This window comes from Cinclus cinclus, chromosome 2 (assembly GCF_963662255.1).
Source record: "Cinclus cinclus chromosome 2, bCinCin1.1, whole genome shotgun sequence".
Lineage (NCBI taxonomy): Eukaryota > Metazoa > Chordata > Aves > Passeriformes > Cinclidae > Cinclus > Cinclus cinclus.
In genome coordinates, this window is record NC_085047.1 from 94,200,080 (window position 1) to 94,220,235 (window position 20,156).

At 36.5% G+C, this 20,156-nt stretch overlaps 1 protein-coding gene across 1 annotated transcript in view; it reads right to left on the bottom strand.

Moving 5' to 3' along the window:
• The window catches only part of MYO16 (myosin XVI), a 258,913-nt gene that overhangs the window by 29,240 nt on the left and 209,517 nt on the right, over positions 1-20,156 (bottom strand). Inside the window, exons 28-32 of the mRNA XM_062515094.1 lie at positions 16,495-16,591; positions 10,923-11,169; positions 8,805-9,112; positions 6,040-6,969; positions 5,713-5,985 (exon numbers count right to left, since the gene is read on the bottom strand). Coding sequence (XP_062371078.1) covers positions 5,713-5,985; positions 6,040-6,969; positions 8,805-9,112; positions 10,923-11,169; positions 16,495-16,591 — 1,855 coding nt within the window. The remainder of the gene's footprint in view (positions 1-5,712; positions 5,986-6,039; positions 6,970-8,804; positions 9,113-10,922; positions 11,170-16,494; positions 16,592-20,156) is intronic.

Consider the following 20,156-nt stretch of genomic DNA (forward strand, 5'->3'; position numbering starts at 1 on the left):
GTGTATTTCTCTAGACTCTTCTAACCTTTCTCAGCTGCAATAATAGAAACCACAATTATTTTATCAGAAAAATCACCCAGAATGGGCTGAATGGCAACTGTATTGCCAGAAGTTCTGTTTACTCCTGTGTAATTTTCTGTATAGGGCATCTGTGGCTAGCCAAGAAAGGGCTTTTTTTGTAATGAGTTGCATTGAACTCTTACTAGCAAGTGCTTCCTCCTACTTTTCTGCACCTACAGCAAGAGATACAGATTGAGAGTTGCAAGTAATGCATAGTGAAAGTGAAAGTTTGCCAATGATGCTAAACTGGGAAGAGCTGTTGACTCCCTTGAAGGCAGAGAGGCAGAGAGATGGACAGTCAACAATTCTGTGAAGTTTATAACAAGGTGTGTATTCTGCACTGGGATGGGGCAACCCTGGACATGCAGACAGACTGGGGGATGAGATGCTGGAAAGCAGTGCCACAGAAAGGGACCTGGGGGTCCTGGTTAATGGCAAGTTGAACATGAGCCAGCAGAGCCCTGGCAGCTGGAGGGACAACCCTGTCCTGGGGACATCAGGGACAGCATGGCCAGCTGGGCAAGGGAGGGGACTGTGTATCAGAAAAAGGTTTTTCACTCAGGCGGTGGCTGGGCACTGGAACAGGCTCCCCAGGGAAGTGGTCACAGCACCAAGCCTGTTTTCACTTAAGAGTGTTTGGACTGTTTTCACTTAAGAGTGTTTGGACAACAGTCTCAGGCACATAGTGTGATTCTTGCACAGGGCCTGGAATCAGACTTGATGATCCTCATAGGTCCTTTCCAACTGCACAGAGGTTGATGACTCTCCTGCATTTAGAGATCTGATCTAAAAATTAGTCACAGAAAGTCACCCTCATTTCCTATTAATTAAGGCAATTATGTAAAAAGATATTAATCTCTGAGAAATGTACTGAAGGTTGACTAAAGTTTTAATGATTTGAGAATTTTGCTTTAAAGATGTAGATGTTCGATGCCTTATACAATTATTCCTCCTTCATTTACAGGTAAAAGATAAAAGCTGAAAACACAGCTTTTTGTTTTACGATTTGCAAGTTGTTAGCTTTTGCCACAAAGTAAGTATATCCATTTCATTGTACAAATAGGAAGGAGATTGAGATATAATTGTTATCTTTATTAAGTTGCTTAAGATAAAAAGCTGAGTGACTTAAAGGGTATAGACCTTGGATTTAATCACAGAAACACAAGTAGGATTTTAATTTGCAATCCACTGTTAAGATGTTAGCTGCACAATAGCTTGCTCTATCTTATGATAAGGGAAAATTATTTACTAGCTATCAAAGGGATACCTGCCTTTGACAGGGCAGTACTTTTCATACATATACATTACAGTTTGTTGTTCTACAAGTTTGAGTCAGTCTCAGTGGAGGGTATTTGGCAAGCTTTAGCCTCAAAGTACATCTAAATATCTGTATTTGCCACTTGTAACTATCTTCCTCTGACTTTCAATGCTTGAACTGGAGAATGTGGAATTATACACTGATATGTGAAGCTACCTGCTTCACATATTGAAAATATGCCACTTAGGAAGTAAGTGAATAAAGAATTCACATAGTGAATGGATGTCAAGGATACTGGACAAACAATAACAGTATTGATAACAATAAACTGTTAACAATTTAATGTTTCCATGCCTTTGCTGTTGTTACCAAACTGTTTGGAAAGGAATAGGTCACTGAAGAATGGGCAGACTTGCATATGCAGATTTACTTGTACAGAAACACGAACAATATTTCATAAAACTTGACACCTATACATTGGTGAAGTATATAAAGGAAATAGCTTCTTAATTTTACTTCTTAGGCACCTACGTGTGTGGTTGCAAACTTATGCATTTTCTTTTGCTCAGATACAGAAGTTAAGTATCTATGTCAATTTTTATCAACAAGTGGGAAAACATTGTGCCTTCACCTCAATAAACCAGTGGTAAGAAATTCACCCAGGCTAAGGTAAAATCATAGCTCCTTTGCTCCTTCCCCTTCAGAATCCACATGAATACTCACTCTGCCGATCTAAGCATGGGTGATTGGTTAGGATTTATTATACCTTTTGTTCTGGAGGTGAAATGATTCCCCTTTGCATGGAATAATTTAGTATCAACTGTACCAATTAAGAGAAATAACATCACGACCTAGAAAAATCTGAGTATCATTCCTCCACAGTGAGGAACAGAAAAGTCTGTGCTTGCTCATTAATATTTAATATGAAATGCTTAAACATGTGATTGTCTCTTTCTTATATAAGGAATGTCTTATATGTTGATTAGTCAAAAAATATTTGGATATCCTGCTAAGGAGTGCTGCTTTGTGATTAAAGGATTGAATTCGGTTTCATGAGGTCTAGTTTCAAATCTCAGGTCCTGTCTATTTGTCTAGGGGCTCTGCACATGACCATTCCATTTCAATCTGTCTTGCAAACTAAAATTTTCACTTCCAGAAATCACAGAGAATAGAAAAGATTTGTGTGTGTGTGTGTGTGTGTGTGTGTGTGTGTGTGTGCATATTATCACTTATCTGCACTCAAGTCTCATTTTATATGGAGTAAAACCAAATCCTTGTATAAAAATACATCTGCACTTTCAATGACAACTCTTTCCAACCTTCAAGAAATCACCTTAGCTAGGTTCTCAGCTGTTACAGCTTTGTTTATTTGAACTGTAAGCTCTGCAGAGCAAAAAAAACTTCTCTTGTTACATGTGAAGTATTTTGGATGAAATATCATACTATATGATCCTGATCATTGTCTGAACCAGAAGGGGCCAGTGTTGTATTAAAAAAAAAAGACCAGGCTCAACCACCAAGAAAAAAAAGTTGTTGCCATTTGAGTTTTTTGTTGTTGTTGCCCTTCCGAAAGACAGAGCTCTCAGTTCAGTTCACAATAACTCTTCAGTGCATCAGAAAACCACAAATGTGTTCTGCTGTCATTCTGGACGAGCTTTTCTCACAAAGAGGTCAGGAGCCAAAAGGACATAAGTGTTTTCAGGCCTTGAAATTACTCCTCCAGGCAAGGGAGGCATGCTGGGGGATCTGTCTGCATTGCTCTTATATTGGCAAGGAGGCTTTCATCTCCAAGGCTGATGATCCCATACAGAAACTCCCTGATTCCCATAGGTAACTCTCCATGACTTCAAAATGGCCTGCATTTTTACTTTCTAGTTTTAGTTAAGATTGTTGATAGGTTATAACTTCTGAAAATAAAGGAAACTGCACACTACTGTTCTAGACCATTCAACTTTAATGAAATTCTATTATTTTTTTTTCCACTATATCATTGCCAATAAATAAAATACTACAAAAAATGAAGGGAGGAGTCTTCTAGGAACTTAAAATGCATTAGGCAAGAGGTGACAAAAGTATCAGAATGTAGCATATGACAACTTCTAGTTTTACACAGCTTGTAAAGAGTCAGCTCTGATGACTGTCATCTTATTAATTTGCATGAAAGGTTAGACAATTTTTTTCCAGCTTTTACCCTAGAAAATAGATGAACACATCAAGTACATACAAAAGGCAAATTTTAAAGAAACATGCATATATTCACTTGTATTTCTTAATTTACTTTCAATCCATCTACTTATCACTGAACTATTCATATGTAACTGCACTTAGTATATAGTAGCTTCCTAGCTCATAAAATATTGATTCAGGTTTTTTATCGTATATCTTTCTTGAACTTTGATCCTTCATACTTAGTGCTCCCTTGATGAAATATTTAGAAGCACATTTTCCATGTGAAAGGTAAATTTAGAGGTTTTTATGGTACCCTCTGTTAATGCACTAGCTTCAACCCACATGAGACCCAAGCTGAACTCTGTCTTGGTCACATTTAGTTGATAACTGCATTTTCAAAAATCTTCCATTCCAAAGCAACTTTTATTTAAAGTAAAGGTTAATTTTTTTGACCTGGCTGGAGTGGTATACAACACTTTCTCACCAGGTACATTGAGAAAGACTTGAGAAAACACATCCAAAGAACTAACTTTAATAGTTACTTCCCAGAGGATAAATATGTATAAACTGTATGGTAAACCAACAATCCCAGCTTAAAACAAACAAACAAACAAACAAACAAAATCAACCACAGACCCATCAAAAAAACCTACAGGAAACGTTCTACATATATTTATAGGCAGTGAATGTTATTGAGTAATTTTGTCAAAGCAAGCAAAACTACTGCAATAACTCCTTTACCAATTTCATCAATTAGAATACTTAGCATAAAAAAAAACATTCTCTTGAGGTTGAGAACTGATGAAGTCTCAGTTCATAGCTCATTCAACATACAGGATTGAATTTGGCATACAAGAACAAGCAAAATCTTTTTCGGGGTCTGGAGGACTCACAAGGGCTCTGTCCACCATAGTTTCTCTGATAGATGAATCTCCCCTGTCTCCACCTAGACACTAACTTTAACGAAGCTTGTAGAAACTCAGTTAATTTTGAGACTTTTATCTCCTTGTTGTATTTGGTTGAAAGCAATTCTGGCTGAAGGCTGCCAAGGTTCTTAGGAATAGAGATGTAGGGTGACAGACATGCACATGTACAGAGCAAGAACAAACACCTGCTTCTGATATAGTATAGCTGTGTAAATTAGGATATAATACTAAAATCAATGGAGTTATAGGTATTTAAGAAAATGGACAACGAATAATAAGAGAATCCATCCAGGTCTCTATAGGATTGTTTTGTATTTCAAAAGTATGACTTGGGCTTCTTCCCAAAGACGTGGCACATCAATAGGCCAATGGATGTACACCTACGTCAAGGCATGTAGCATGGGCAACACTGTGCAGCTGGAAAACAATGATGAAGTTGAAATCATGGAAAGTGTTAGTTTTGCAGCTGGACTCAATGATCTTAATGTTCTTTTCAAACCTAAGTAATTCTATGATTCTGTATGGCCTGTTTTGAATATGCTGCACTTAGCTCTTGATTGAGACAAGCTGTTTGGACAGATAGAAGTAAAGAAGCAGAGATAACAATCTGGAGATTTTCTCACTCTAAATTTTAAATTCACAGAATTTTGTGTTTAGGAGATGCTACTACGGAGAGAAATTTCTGTTTAAAGTGTACTGAATATTTTCAATAGGAAACTTTTTTTAAATCCGAAAAGTAATGCAAAGACTGGAGTCAGTGTTGTTATTAAGATGCAGAACCAGGAATTAGTTTAATTTTTAAAATATTGTTCACTGCAGACTCTCCACCCAAGCATTATTTAGGGGAATAATAAAGACTGTATCACAAAATACAGAATTTCATGGAAATGAAATTATCAAAATTTAAAAGACAATCTTCAAAGTAAAGCACATCTACCAGCCACATATCTATTAAATAATTCAACATATTTTTATGGTTTGATAACATAAACTAATTTCCCACACAATGCAACATCTGTGTTTATTTTACTAAGACATCTGGAATGTTAAAAGAATATTTAAACTTATTTTAAACTTTATTTTGGTAAAAGAAAAGTTTATATCTCAGACAAAACCTGAAGACATAGTTTTGATATGCAATTTATATTCTATGTCTACATACCAGATCTTTAAAAAAAAACCAAAAAAAACCAGTCAAGGATTCCACTATGTATTTTTGCCCACTTTATCAGTTTCCAAGGTAAGAAAGTTTTGATGCAGGAAAAATACACAATAGAAAAGCACAGAGAACTGCCTTACCTTCTGGCTCCCTGATCTTACGTCCTGCTGCAGATTTTCGTAGAACACTCCTTCCTGAGCTGAACAAGCTAGTTAACTCATCAAGGGGACTGGTCAATGACCTTGAGTTTGTAGGGTTGTATGGAAATGAAGATGATGAATTTGAGTTCAATTTCCTGTGATCCGCTCTTGCCACCTTTGGGGTGTAAGGAAGTTTGGAGAATGGAGAAGATGAGCATCCAAGCTGGGCAGGATTGGGTCTCTGAGGTACTTTTGACAGATCTGAATTTGTACCTAGCTGGGCAGGATTGGGTCTCTGAGGTACTTTTGACAGATCTGAATTTGTACCTGTCTTCCCTGCATTAATCAGAAAACTACCACAAGTCTCCGGAGGAGATGCAAAATGTGTGGAAGCCCGGTAGGAAGCAGGAGGTGGTACAGGAGGAGGGGGTGGTGGCAGTGGAGGAGGTGGTGTGGAAGGAGGAGTCACTTTGGTGGAAACACTGAACACAGTCAGGCCTGGAGATACTGGTCTTTCATTCTCCCCTTTCTGGCCTTTGGAGTACTGGGGTGATAGTGGACTTGAGCCTTCTGACTGTACAGGGTATTTTAGGTTGGTTTCCAAAACAGGAAGCTTTTTGACCTCCAGTGGTGTTAAAGGTGATTCATCAGAAGCAGGTGAACATGTCACAGGGGTTGGAGGGAATACAAGAAGTGGTGGTCTGTGGGGGAGCAAGTTCGGGAAAGGGGCTGGAATGTCACATGAGTCTTTATAGATCAAAGCTGCTTGACTGCTTCCATCCAATGTTCCATCTTCAACGTTAACAAGTTTTTTGCTTTCAAACAGTAGAGGAGGAGATCCAGTCATTACTGGAATTATTCCATTACCATTGCTTCCTTCTTCTGGCAGAAAATACTTCATTTCTTCATATACAGACTCTCCTTGTTCTGGACTCTCTGCTTCAGCAGAACTGCTTTTCACTGCATTCCCTACCATTTCAATATAGACAGGCTCATTTTCCTCCTCTTCTTGTGACATAAAGAGATTCAACAAGCCGTGTTGCGGTCCATCAGTAGAAGCAGCTCTCTGTACTGTCACAGTGTCATAGACACCTGGTTTAACTAATGTGCTTGCTCTTTTGATATCTCCAGGTTTTTGGCCAGGTATTTCTTCATAAGAGCCACTAAGTTTTGTATTTGGACTTCGCTTTGGTTTTCTGGGAGGTATTTTTTTCATGGTACTATAGTCATCACTGTGTGGTCTTGGACGGGTCAGTACTAGGAAAGTGAAAAAGGTCTGTGTTATTAACAAGTTAAACTCAGTTTTTTTCTTACACTGTACTAGACTTACTGGTCTAGTATTTTAAGCCCTCAAATGTTGCCCATTTAGTTCTGCAATGAGCAGCAGTTTCACAAACACAGAACTCCAAGCAAAAGCATAAATACTTCTAGGAATAAAATGCAGAATTTTCAGCTACTCAACCACAGGCCTTTGCTACCTGGGCATATAACCTACTTTGGTAATCTCTACTGTCACTGAAATATGAGAACACCCACCTGAGGAAATTTATTTTGAATCCAAATGTGCATTGCAAGGTCTGTAACACATGGAAATATGTGCTTGTTTCTCCTTTTGCTCCAAGGGAAAGGGGCATGCTTTTCAACTAGGAGTCAGCACAGTGCTACTTTGACACATATGTGATTGCCAGTAACTGAATTACCCCTCTTTTATGTAATATCTATAAAACTCTAATTATAGGATTATAATATGTCCATCTCTTCTTTTGTGCTGCAGGTGTGGAAATAATTTATAACTTTAGGGAATCCCATAGCCTAAGGGCAAATCCTCAAGTGAGTATACATTTAACTAAACTAGATGTCTCTTCATAGCCTCCAGGCATGTATGGAGTGAAGAGACTAGATACCTAGATGATTGGTCTTTTAAGATCAAAATTAGATGGTATGAATCAGAGGCGGTTTTGGACAAAGACTTGAGAAACTGACATAATTCTTGGAAAATGAGTATATGGCAGAGAAAACTGCATTATTGGTTCACACATATAAGAACTACAAAATTGTTTTGTGAGTATATGTAAACATTACTGTTAAGACCACACATACATATATAAATTGTTGTTCTTTCAAAACACCTCTGCTAGCACTTCTTGGTTAAATCAATAATCTCTTGTAGATTTTGACACAGAAAGGTTAAATTATTATAGACCTCCTTGAGCCATGCTAGTTTAAAAGTAGGTTGGGCATAGTTCATGTCTCCTTACATAGAGCTTAAATGGGCAAGAAAGAGGTCAAGAAAACTGGACTTTCACCTAATGAACTGGACATGAGAACAGTAATTATTTTGAGAGAGTGAGCTGCAAAGATTTCTATCCATTATATGGAGGACTAGGGAGTTACAGATGGCTTTAAACCCAGCCTGAAGGATAAACCTTCCTTGATAAACCTTAAGGATCATTTACATAAAACATGGTAAGTCGGGCTTATCAAGGAAAGAAGAATGCATTCCCTTCCTTCATCTTCTACCCATTCATTTCAAAGGTAAAGGAGAATAGAGCAGGTGGACTCAAAACCATTATGTTCACCACAATGCACTGAGGCACTTTGGGACTCTTGCAGCACTTTCATTCTAAACAAAAATCACTGTAACCAAATTACGGCCAAAAAACCCCAAACAAACAAACACTGGATGCATAAGTTATTCATGTGAGCATAGAGAAAAAGTAGGAGAAAGTTTAATGCTTAAGTCAGTGAAATTCAAGGTCTGAGCATTCTGTTTTAGTGATGCAAGATATTCTAACCGTTTAAAAGGTGAAATAAAATGGTCAGTGGGATAGAATAGCTCATGTTGATAGATTACTTGTTTATAGAGAGATTTCTACGAATCACTTTTGAATGTTGACAAACTGCAATTAGAACCCAAGTATTATTTGCTGATTTGGGAGCAAATAACAAATTGGCTGATTTTATTTACTGCCACTGAAATATTTCACGGAAGCAGGACCTCTCAAAGGCATTTGACCGTGTTTAAAATGATCAAAGTGAGAAGAATAAATCAATAACTCAGAGAAACATTTGCGACTGTCTCTGTGTCTAACCTTCATTAGCGGTTTCCTTAGAAGCTGCCGACAAGCAAGCACTCACAGCCTCGTACGAGGCACTCAGTCGTGTGTTGGGGTCCCTCTTTGGTTTGGGAGGAGGCTGTTTCCTTGGTGATGGCAGGCTATTGCTATCATCCATGCTGAAAACAGAGTGCAGGGAGGGGGATCTGATGGATGACCCAGCCGCAGAATGTACCAAGCCATCCACTGCCATGGGGACAGGGACAGAGCTGGAGTGGAAGTGCTTAGGCGTTCGACAGCCGGCAAAGCTGTCCTCAGAGACCTTCCCACCCTTGTCTTCAGCTCTGGAAACAGAGAAAAGAGGCCCAGATGCATTATTCAAGCAATAACAATGAACCTGTTCATGCAAATGTAACAACAGCTTTTTGGTAAACAATCTCACAGCTCCCCTGCTGCGTAGAGGGGATGTGTGTAGTAATCTTCTGACAAACAAATCCAGATCAAGCTGCTAGCTTTCTTCCATTTCCTGTTTCATGATAAATCAGGACACCGGCCCTTTTTCACACAAATGCAGCCTTGCTTATGCAGTCTCATATTGTTGACCAGACATTCTCTGAATGAATTGTTCACACTTTGATTGCTACACACAATCAAAAGCTGGGTTTTTAATCTGAATGATAATTTCTGGGAAATCCATTTTAATAGAAAGTTACTGAGGCAGCAAATGCTGAGTCTTTATCATTATTTTCTAAAAAGACAACTATAAATTCTATTTAGATAGTGCAAATCTTTTAAAATATTAGATGACCTTTTTAACCAGCTACATTGGCTGCTTGAGCAATTCCACCCAGATATCCCTATGTCTTCTAGTTTAAACTTAATTATTAGTTATTGCTTTTAATAATGATTTTTATTTTTATGTCATTATGTTTAGTTGTTGCAATTAGAATTTAGTTTTTCAATTTTTTCCTTTTATTAATATTTAAATATATATTGAGAAATAACCTTCCAGCTGCTTCTGATAAATTGATTTTTAACAAAAATTGTTCAACATTTTATTCCTCCAAGAATCAAAACATTGAGACCCTTTTAACTTAAGTAGTAATGTATTAGATAGAAGATGCCTATACTGCCATTTTTCAAACAAATCCCCAAGCATTTCTCCTTTTAAATTGTATTTCTGCATGGCAAATCACAAGCAAAGCTGAAATTCATGCACAGGATATAGCCAGCTGCCCATGTAGTAAATGAAATAGCAAAAGATGAAAGCGTGGTGCTCAGTAGATAATTTGTTTTCACTGTAATGTTTAATTACAGTCTTTCCTACAAAGGCATTTCCTCCAGTATATAATCACTGGGATATTTGAAGCTAGTTAAGCAGATGCACTGCCATTTTCACTTTTATTAAAGTCACTGACAAAAGCAATGATAGCAAAGGGAGCTGTTCTGGATGAAAATTAAGTTCCTATGGAAAAAATAAACATTTATATGTCCAGCAAGTTATAGACACATTCTTTCTATTGACACATACCGATTAACTGCAAATGCTAAATTTGCCCATTCTGCTGTCTAAGAAACAAACCAGGAATTCAGTTCCTAGAGAACGGCTCTCTGGCATTTACTGGATTTGTAGGTGCTTCTGAAAACTCTGATATGAGTTTAAAAACCCCAAAATGTGCCCATTTTAAAATAAAAACATCCTCCTCACAGTCAATCTACTTGTTTCGGTGAGAAATTAGGATTTCTTAGTCTGGACTTTACTGTATTTGAACACCTTCCTAGCTGTTTTTCATTACCCTGACAATTTCTCAGTATTGGTATTTTAAGTCAGAGGAATTTTTCTTTTGCTTGTTTGGTCTGATGAAGTTAAACTATAGTCTATTTATCACAGAATTAGAAGTACTTTTGCAAAAAAGAAGTGTCTCAGAGACTTGAATAAGTTCCTCTAAGCTGTGCCCCCTGAATAGGATACAGTAGTCTCCTTAAGTTTCTAGACTTAATTAGCTGATATATAGGGAAAAAATATTACCTAGTATTGATTTGGGATGAGAACCATCTTGCAATCCCTCATTCATTTCTATGGTTTTCTAAGCAGGGAAGGAATTCATAAAAACTGAAGAAACTCATTAATTCTTCACAGCAGGTGTTTCTCACCTTTTGTGGCCTTCTTCTGGCCTGTTTCTAGCTTCTCCCTTTTCCCTGTGGTAAGCAGCATTCATCTCGTTGCGGAGCCGGTCATTTTCCCGAGCAATGTCAGAGGCATTTTGAATCACCAAGTCATCGTAAGTTTTCAATCCCATATCCTCAGCATTCTGCAAGAAGCTTTTGACTGAGGTGACCTCTTGCTGCTTGATGCTCATCTTCTGTAGCAAGCGCTGGCGAGCTAGAAATCCTCTTACAACTACCATAGTGGAAGGAAAAAATATGGACCAATGAAAGACAACTTATTGGGGAGTTAACTTAATATCTGTGTTTAGAGCAGAACTGTGTGTTCAGTGTTCAAGCCAAGCTCAGTCAGTATCTTCTTAAATTAGGAAAGAAATCTGATGGCATATAAATAACATAGAAAAACTCTTTCTGTTTTCTGCTGCCAGTACTTAAAGTAGTGACAGTAAATTCATAAATTTGAGCTATCAGAACTCAGAATGTTTTTTTTTCCACTGAATACTTTTTTTTTGTATTACATTACCACACAGATGTAATAAAATGTATACATCTTACATATACATAATATAAGACACAAACACAGATATATACTACAGATTGTGAAAGCATACATTTACACTGCTAAGGTAAAAATATAGTTTGTTTCAAAATAAAAGCCTGGATAAATTAATTGCAGTTAATGCAGTAGGAATTAATTTTTTTGCTGTTGGTGAGCTTTAAAATGCTTTAATTGTTTCAATTTTCAATGGGATACCTAATACCCTATCAAAATCTCAACCAACACAAGATTTTTTTTTTTGTTGTTTTACTTAAAGTCCTTTTACTGCTCATTTCCTTTCAGCTAAAACAATTTGATTACTTAATGCAAATTCCTTAAATGTATCTGTCACATCCTATCAGCATTTTTCATTTAAAAGTTTTCACCTGCATTGCATCAGCTTAATGTAACTATTAGACTTTTTCTTCACACCCTTTGTCAGCTTTATGCTGTAATAGCTTTCTGCATCACTTTCCTGTGCATGTACATTCATTACAAAAAATCCTACCCAAACACCACCCAGTACCCTGAATTTTCTGAAGTACAGTTGATCAGAAACACAAGGCACAGGAGCCTCTGTGGCTATAATAAATTGGGCACCTTTTTAATCCCAGTGCCTGCAGCAGGTGGTGTCAATATTGTCTGAACCTATGTTTTGGCTTAGAAGGAAGAAATATGCTAACTAAAAGTACTGTGTTTGTGTGGGTGTTTGTTTTGCTTGTTTTACTTTCCACAAGATTATGTTTCTTTCCAGATCTAGAACCCCTGCTGTGCATCTCATAGGGAAGAACCTGTTTTAGAATTATTTGTCTGTTGTCTTAAAACACTCTTGGTTTTATTCACTTTACATGTATCAAAACCAGGTCAACTTCATCATTGCTTCTTATGGTTACTCTCTTTCTGGTCAACTGAAAGCTTTTCATCACTGAAGTCAGCAGACAATAGCCTGTGTAAGATGTTTGTTTCAGTTTGAGGGAACATACCAAGAATGTTGATTGCAGCATTAAAAAGTTAAAATGCACTAGGTATTTAGAACAACATAGTTAAATTTCAGATTTAAGATCACTGCAGAACAACATTAAACAATGAAGAGTCAAGCTGACATAATCTAAAGGAAAAATGTCAACAAAGAAAGATACAATTAGTCTTCTATGAATATAAAATGTTATTGAATAAAATAAACAGCTAAAGCATAGGGTAAGGTAAGGTATTTTCTATCATCTTCTAGTTCCTTGTTTAGACACTAAATAAAAGATTACTTTTTTTAGAAATGCTCAGTGCCCAGCTGACAAGATATAAGAAAGGCTAATGTTGACACACTGATACTGCTTCTATCCAAAACTCACTGGGTTTGGAAACCTCCCAATTCAGATACTCTGAAATAATTTCTAATAATAATTTATGATAGCTTTGAAGGTTTATACTTTTATAATCACCATCAATCAATGCCTTTAATTGCATTCCATAAAATATGACTTCTGAAACATTAATACACTTGCCCAATTTACTTAAAAAGGAAACTAATAGTACAACTATTGTTGACAATTTTTTGAGAGTATTTATAATAAAGATGTTACTGAGTCTGAATCTAATTGTTACTGCTGCAAAAGGAATTAATACATTTATAGGCAATTTTCAGAGTTCACTGCTTACAAATATAAAAAATTTCAAATGGCTTAATAATAAAAAAAATCTTTTTCCTAAAATATTCTCTTTAAGCCTGCAGAGCAAAAATAGTTAAGCCTCAAATCCTGGGTGACTTTGGAAAGGAAGTCTGTATTTTACAGTAACATCTTTACAAGAGTCTGTCTGTCTGTGTGTGCTTTTAACTTGAACTAAAAAAAAAAGACTGGTAACACCACCAAGATTGTTAAAAATAAAGAAACTAAGAGATCAGTTCTCTGATAGGATTGGTAGCAGGCATGAACGAGCATATTTGAGTAGCCTGCCAGAATGGTCCAGTAAAATGAGATTCAGTAGAGCTAACTGATAATTAACATTTAGAGACTGTACAGCTACTCTGAATTATGCACTTTCACCAAAATGAATAAGAAACATTTAACAAAGCTTTATTGGAAAGGTTTGGCAGATACACATCCCTCTTTTTTGCACACATTTTCATTAACTGAATAGTTCAGGTTTTTCATAAAATGATAGATATTTCTCCACACTTCCTTTTCTGTGAAAACGTTTGAAAGGTTTTGGGTTTGGTTAAACACAGAAGAATTTTATAACCTAAAAAACTGCTGTGAAATGAAACTGTCAGCTCCTAGACTTTTACTGTTCAATTTAATTTACTACTGTTGGGTACTGGGTACTATGATTGCCCGGTGAATTTGCTCCTCATTTATCTATAGAGCTAAAATAATTTTCACTTCTGCAAATTAAAATAATTGTGGTTAGCACCCACAGGGCAGAAAAATATCTAGTACTTTGGAGTTCATCTAATGATAAGGATTAGAATAATCAAAATTACGGTAGACCATGGATCTGGGTTATGTGAGAAATTTATTAACTATTGTGTATACAATGCATTCAAGTTAATTCCTCATCTACATGAACTCTGATGGAATAACTTCAGCATGATTACCCTTCATATGTGTACAAACAATTTTCACAGTGATTCAGGTCAAATATATAGTTCTCACACCTACAGAAAAAATATGACAGTCTCTAAACTCACAGATACAATTTTAAGTAAAAGTGTTTCTACACATGCTTTCACACTTTAGTTTGACCCCTTTCTTTGCTTGTGTAAGAAAAGTTTCAGTATACCAGGAAGGTATCTTATCTGGTTTGCTTTGTTTTGAGGTTTCCCCCCCAAATCTAGAAGGGGGATTGCTGGTGAGATTTGAAGTAAAAAGAGTTGATAGTAATTTTGGGCAAGACCTGTTTCCCTTAAAGCTAAGCTCTTATCTAGGCATATGATGCTACGTTTAAAGCCTGACACAGAAATTAGAATCATAGAATCAGAATATCCTGAATTGAAAGGCACCCACAAGGATCATCCAAGTCCAGCTCTTGGCCCTGCACAGGACACCCCAAGAATCACCATGTGCCTGAGAGCATTGTCCAAATGCATCTTGAACTCTGTCAGGCTTGGTGCTGCGACCACTTTCCTGGGAAGCCTGTTCCAGCTCCCAACAAGCCTCAAAGTTTGGGTCCTGGCACCGGTCACCAGTGAGATCTGTGTCTGCCCCTCCACTTCCCTTCATGAGAAAATTGTAGGCTGGTATGGGATCTTCCCTCAGTCTCCTCCAAGTGACTTCAGCCATTTCTTGTACAGCTTCCCCACAAAGCCCTTCACCATTTCCATAGCCCTCTTTTGGATGTTTTCTAACAGCTTTACTTTTTTGTTATACTGTGATTATTGACTAGTTTGGCTGTCATTCAATATGTTTTCAGGAGAGATCTAGCTTCCAAAGTCCTCTGTATTTAAAGAGCAAGTGGATTAAAGTGCATTGGGACTGACACCATTACTCACAAAGCATCACTATGTCAGTGTAAAGTATATGGATACCAGTTTTAGGATAAGAATGTACTGGTAGCCTGTTGTATTCCAAATCTGCCAGAGCTCTTTGGCATGCTAATACTGTAAGTTTACAATTGCACTTGTTTGCAAAAGGCAGCTTCTTTCATGAGCTAATTCAGCATGAGGTCGATGTCTAACTACTGCTTACTCATCCAAGTTCCTGATTTTCTCAGGTTTCCCAGATCATAAAAAGCATGCAGATGGGCTGTAGCTTTAAAAACACACTTTTCGCAAAAATTACTTTTCAAGTTGCCCTAATTAAGAAGGATAGAAGCAAACCCAAGAAAAGTATTTTGTAAGGAGCCGAGAAGCCCTATTATCTTCATTCTTCCGGCATGCTTTTGTGATCTGTGCTCTTTGTTCTGCAAAACATGGACATATCTGAGGATATTTAAAATTTTAGTGTAGGGTTGTATTGATGCATTCTGTTTGCAAATTGCATTCTGAAAGGTAAATATTTCCTTTCTTTGATAATTGGCGTAAGAAGGGAAAGAGGATAAACTGTTATTGGTTTTCGAAATGCATAAATGCAGTAGAGTAATTTGCATAAAAAATCACCCCCAAGTTATAAACTCAGCTGAACTGGTGTGTCTGTTACCTGTCATTCTCCAAGTTAATTTCTGAACAGTTACCATTTGGATGTTACTTGCTTCAGGTTTTCTCTCAACTTCCTCTTTTTCACTACATGCTTACAGTGAGGCATAAATAAGTAAAATGAAAGGGGTTTATAATTCTTAAGTCTGCAATATTATGTGTCTGACAAAAAAAAAAGATAAGATTTTTGTCTTTTTAATTTCCTTTAAATAGGTGAAAATGGGAACTGTTGCAGACATCAGCCAATTAGGTAAATAATGAATGGTGTGAAGGAAGCTTCTTCAAACAATGCAATATTCATATTTTCAGCAGTTATTTAAGACTTTGATAGGAAATGGAGCATAAATAACAGGAAATCAGGAGGCAGTGGATAGTAACTCCTTTTAAAAACATGCCAAAAAATGTTAGTGACCTTAGGAAAAAAGCAGGCATAAAATGGGAAAAAATACCTAAACACAAAAAAGCAGCAAATAATAAAGTAGTAAGAAAGGGGGAAAAACAAGGATAGCTAAACGCATTAACTGATTAGCTTTGCTTTTAGTGTTGATATGTTTGAAAATATTCCAATTTTGTATCACTGTTACAATATTTGTTATGCAGAAAGAAAGTAAAGGTGATATTAATGCCTTGGAAAAATCAATGAATTTACTCTAGAAAGGAAATACTCAAGATCCTCTAAGTTTTAATTATATTCAAGATTTTGTCATAAAATTATGTTTGACAGACAGAAAGTGCAAGAATCACCAGTGCTAATATCATCTTAAAAATCTGTGTGTATCTGTAGGAAATGCATAAAACACAGAAACAATTCAAGGTGAAGAAAATCTCTTTGCTTTGCAATATTCTTCTCTGTGTACAAAGCAACATCTCAGGAATACTTGTTCTGTGACTGTTACCTTTTTGGCAGGTTATAATTTTCTTCTGAAGCTGAAGGCACAAATCATTGAGATGGTCAGCTTGCCAGTACTTAAGAAACACTTTTCGGACTCCTATCTAGAATATAAACAGCAAAGAAATCATCAACATATAAGGCCAAAACAATGACAGGTAAATAGAGATAGGATTTTAGCAATCCTGCAAAGGGTTGAAATAATATCAGCAATTTAGGAACAGTACAATGCCAATTCTTTAACAGAAATGCAGTTATCACTTGGTTGAATAAAAAGATGTATTTGTAAAGGATGAACAAGCTGTCAGACAGATAGTTCCACTTCAGTTCCAAAAATATCCAGAACAAATAGTACAATCTTCAAGTTAAATGTAAGTTGGGGAAAAAAACATTCTGAATCTAATTACTCTCATGTGTTAGACAACATAATAGAAAATAAAGTTTAGCTCTCATAAAGCAGAGGGGTGTGTGCATGGAGAAAGGTGACAAGACAAATCCAAGTGGAACAGAAAATTGTGAGATAGCTGCCATTTGTGGAACAGGAAGAGCTTAGCTGAAGTTGGAGGATGGGAGAAATTCACTGTCATTAGTGACAATGTTTCCTAATATCCAGTAAAATTATCAATACTAGTTCCCAGCCTTGCTTACTGAAGCTGTGCTGAGGATCTCCTTCCAGAATCATAGTCAGAGGGACTCACTTGTGAAAAATAATCTCCTAAGTATTGATTCTGCTGTTGTGTATTATCTGGGTTTAATTCATCTAGCTCTTGAAGTAACAACCATTAGAGGCTCTCACTCCTTTAGAGAAAAATTTAGCTAGTTAGACCAAAAGAAAACACCTTTCTTCTGATACCTTGTGAACAAGCTGAAACAGACCTATAAATTTATTTCTGTATTGTCTTCAAAAGCATTCTTTTCTAATAGACTTAAAAAACCACATACAACCTAGCAACTCTAAAACCAGCAAGTAACTGGGAAAAAACCCCAAATAATAAGCCAATATTTTTTCTCAGGAATTTTGTAGAAGTAACTTCCTCCATTTCATAGAATTAAAAGGAACAATGCCATAAAACTGTGCTACCCTAGAAGATTCTAAATTTTGTCTATCTATTAAATTTTATGGCTAATAGGCATACTGATTAATTAATGCAAGTCTGGCTATAATTGCAGAAATTAATTTCAACTCTTGTTTGTCTCCATCTTACAAGATCATGCTCTTCACACTGAACCATCCTGCTCCTCTAGTGTTTTGACTTCAGACCTGGGAGACAGGTATCTGGAGGGTTAATTGCACACCCTTCCAGATTGTTTTAATCCAAACACTGTCAAATGTACATCCTGGTAGTGTTGGATGACAGAAAGCCAGGACATATATTTCACAGCTAAATTCCACTGACTCAATTAAAAAATGATAGTGGCATGTTTCTGTCCCTTGGCTTCCCTTCTCTCTAGTGTAGGGAACAACCATTTTGAATCAAATGTTTTTAAAAGTCCGTAACCCTGAAGTTTGAGCTAACAATGATGGTGCAATTGTTAGTCTTAGTTAAATTCAAATGCCAAGACTGGAATGATTTTTAATTTATTTTTTTCCGTTAGTATCTCTTTTCCCAGTAAAACAGTCCCTTTTGAATTATAGCAAAGTGTGTATAAGTAGGTGGCAAAAAAGACTTTTTATTTGTCTCGCCACTGTGGGAACTCAGAAATTTGGAACAGGTTTTCTTTGTATGGTGGTTAATCTGAGGCAATCTCCCCGAGATCCAATTGTGCAGTCACATGCCTCTCTTAGGGACAAACTCTCATCTTCATTTTCTTGGCTGATCACTTCAGTCAAAACCAAAATTTTTACTTTCCTTCTTCAGCTTTCAAAATTCTGTATTCACCTGGTTATCTTAACCCTTTACTCATTGAGCATTTTTTTCCCATCTATCTTGTCAAACCACATCCTGAATCTGCATTATTATTAGTTTTCGGCTACTAATATCTTCATTGTCTTGCTTAAATTGCCCTCAATACAGAATTATTCTGTTAAAAAATAACTGAGTTATTATTCATATAGTTAACTGTAATTAAATTATCATGTGGTTATTATAATTACCATTTTATCTGAGCAGTTCTCAGAAAAAGCCTGAGAAAAAATACTTAATAAAATTATATTCCTCTACTCTGATTTCTCTTTATACTCCACCTTTCCTTTCCTCATCACACACTTTTTTCCCTCCTGTCTGAGGCCTAAGCCAAATCATCAAATTTTTCCTTACTTCTGTCCTTTGTCCTTAATTACTCACAGTCCTTGCTTCTCCCCTTACTACAGCAATACTGATACTCTGACAGTAGAAAAGGGGCTGAAAAGTTACACTGTCAAACCTCTTATTACTAGTAATACTCATAGCAAAATTAACAGCCCCATTCTCATTTAATCTCATCTTTGGCACACTGGTTTGTCACAATTTGACTGTATTTCAAATGTGTTCCTTAACTGAACAATGAGTTGCAATTTATTGTGCAGTGTGCAGTCACAAAATCACAGTCAACCCAGTTGCTGAAGCTTATGTTGGTATAGCTACAAGTGTCTGGCACTGCAGTCACAAAGCTACCTAGGGGACATGAAAAGCCTTACTTCTCTTTTCTCTCATCCTACACCCTAGGAATAATATAAATGGAGCTATTGTGGCATCACTTATGCTATGAACTTCATTACTAGGAGCCTGCTATAATTTTTAAGTGAATGAAGAAATACAAAATGTCAATACAAATACATTTTTACATTCAGATAAAAGCTATTTATAGATTTTCACATCATATGCCAGGTCTGCAGAGAGCAGAACTCCAGGAAGAAGCACATATAGCAGAAACTGCTATTACATGTTTCATTATTTTAGTACAGATAGAAATCTCTCTTGCTTAGTCTTTGAGTTAAATCTGAGAGCCTCCAAGGCTGACCGAAACAGCGGGATAGTTTCACTGCCCTCTTTACAGTTCTGGTATTCAGTGAAAGCAACAATGCTGAAAAATGTTGAAATTTCACATGTCACATATCAAAACAGTTTTTGATCCTCCCACCTGTCTTCAGTCTGGTCTCTTCTTTAGTCACAAAATGTTTCCTGCTTGCCTAGGGGAGAAAAGGTTCAAATGTTCTTCCACTAAAACATTCACTTTTCAATATTTTTTCTGGACTACAAAGTGCTTTCATCTGAGTCTGAAATTTTAATGTCATTCAGACTCCTGTAAAATTAAACCATCTGTGAATTACAGTCATAGTGATTTTAATTAGGAAAGCATTAGGGTTTAAAATGTTGTTTTTCAAAATGACACATTTTTTAAAGACTAAGTAAAATTGTCATTGATGAATACCAAAACTTCAATCACGGGTACAGGCCAGCTTTTTTTTTTTCCTGGAAGGAAAGACAAAGAATGGGAGGGAGCTGCTCTTTCCCTTTTTTTTTTTTTTTTTTTTTTAATTTTACAGAAAAGGTGTAGGATGTAGAAGTACAGACATTCAAAACTATGGAATGGATGCTGAGATGGTGTGTAGGTGGCATGGAGGCAGTATTAGCTCATGCTTAATAGGTGTCAAGGGACTCTGTAAAGCTGTTCTTTAGTTTAAAAAAGGCAATTTGTGGGAGTGCTGTGTGTTTCTGGCAGTACTTTCAAAATAGCTACCTACAAAAG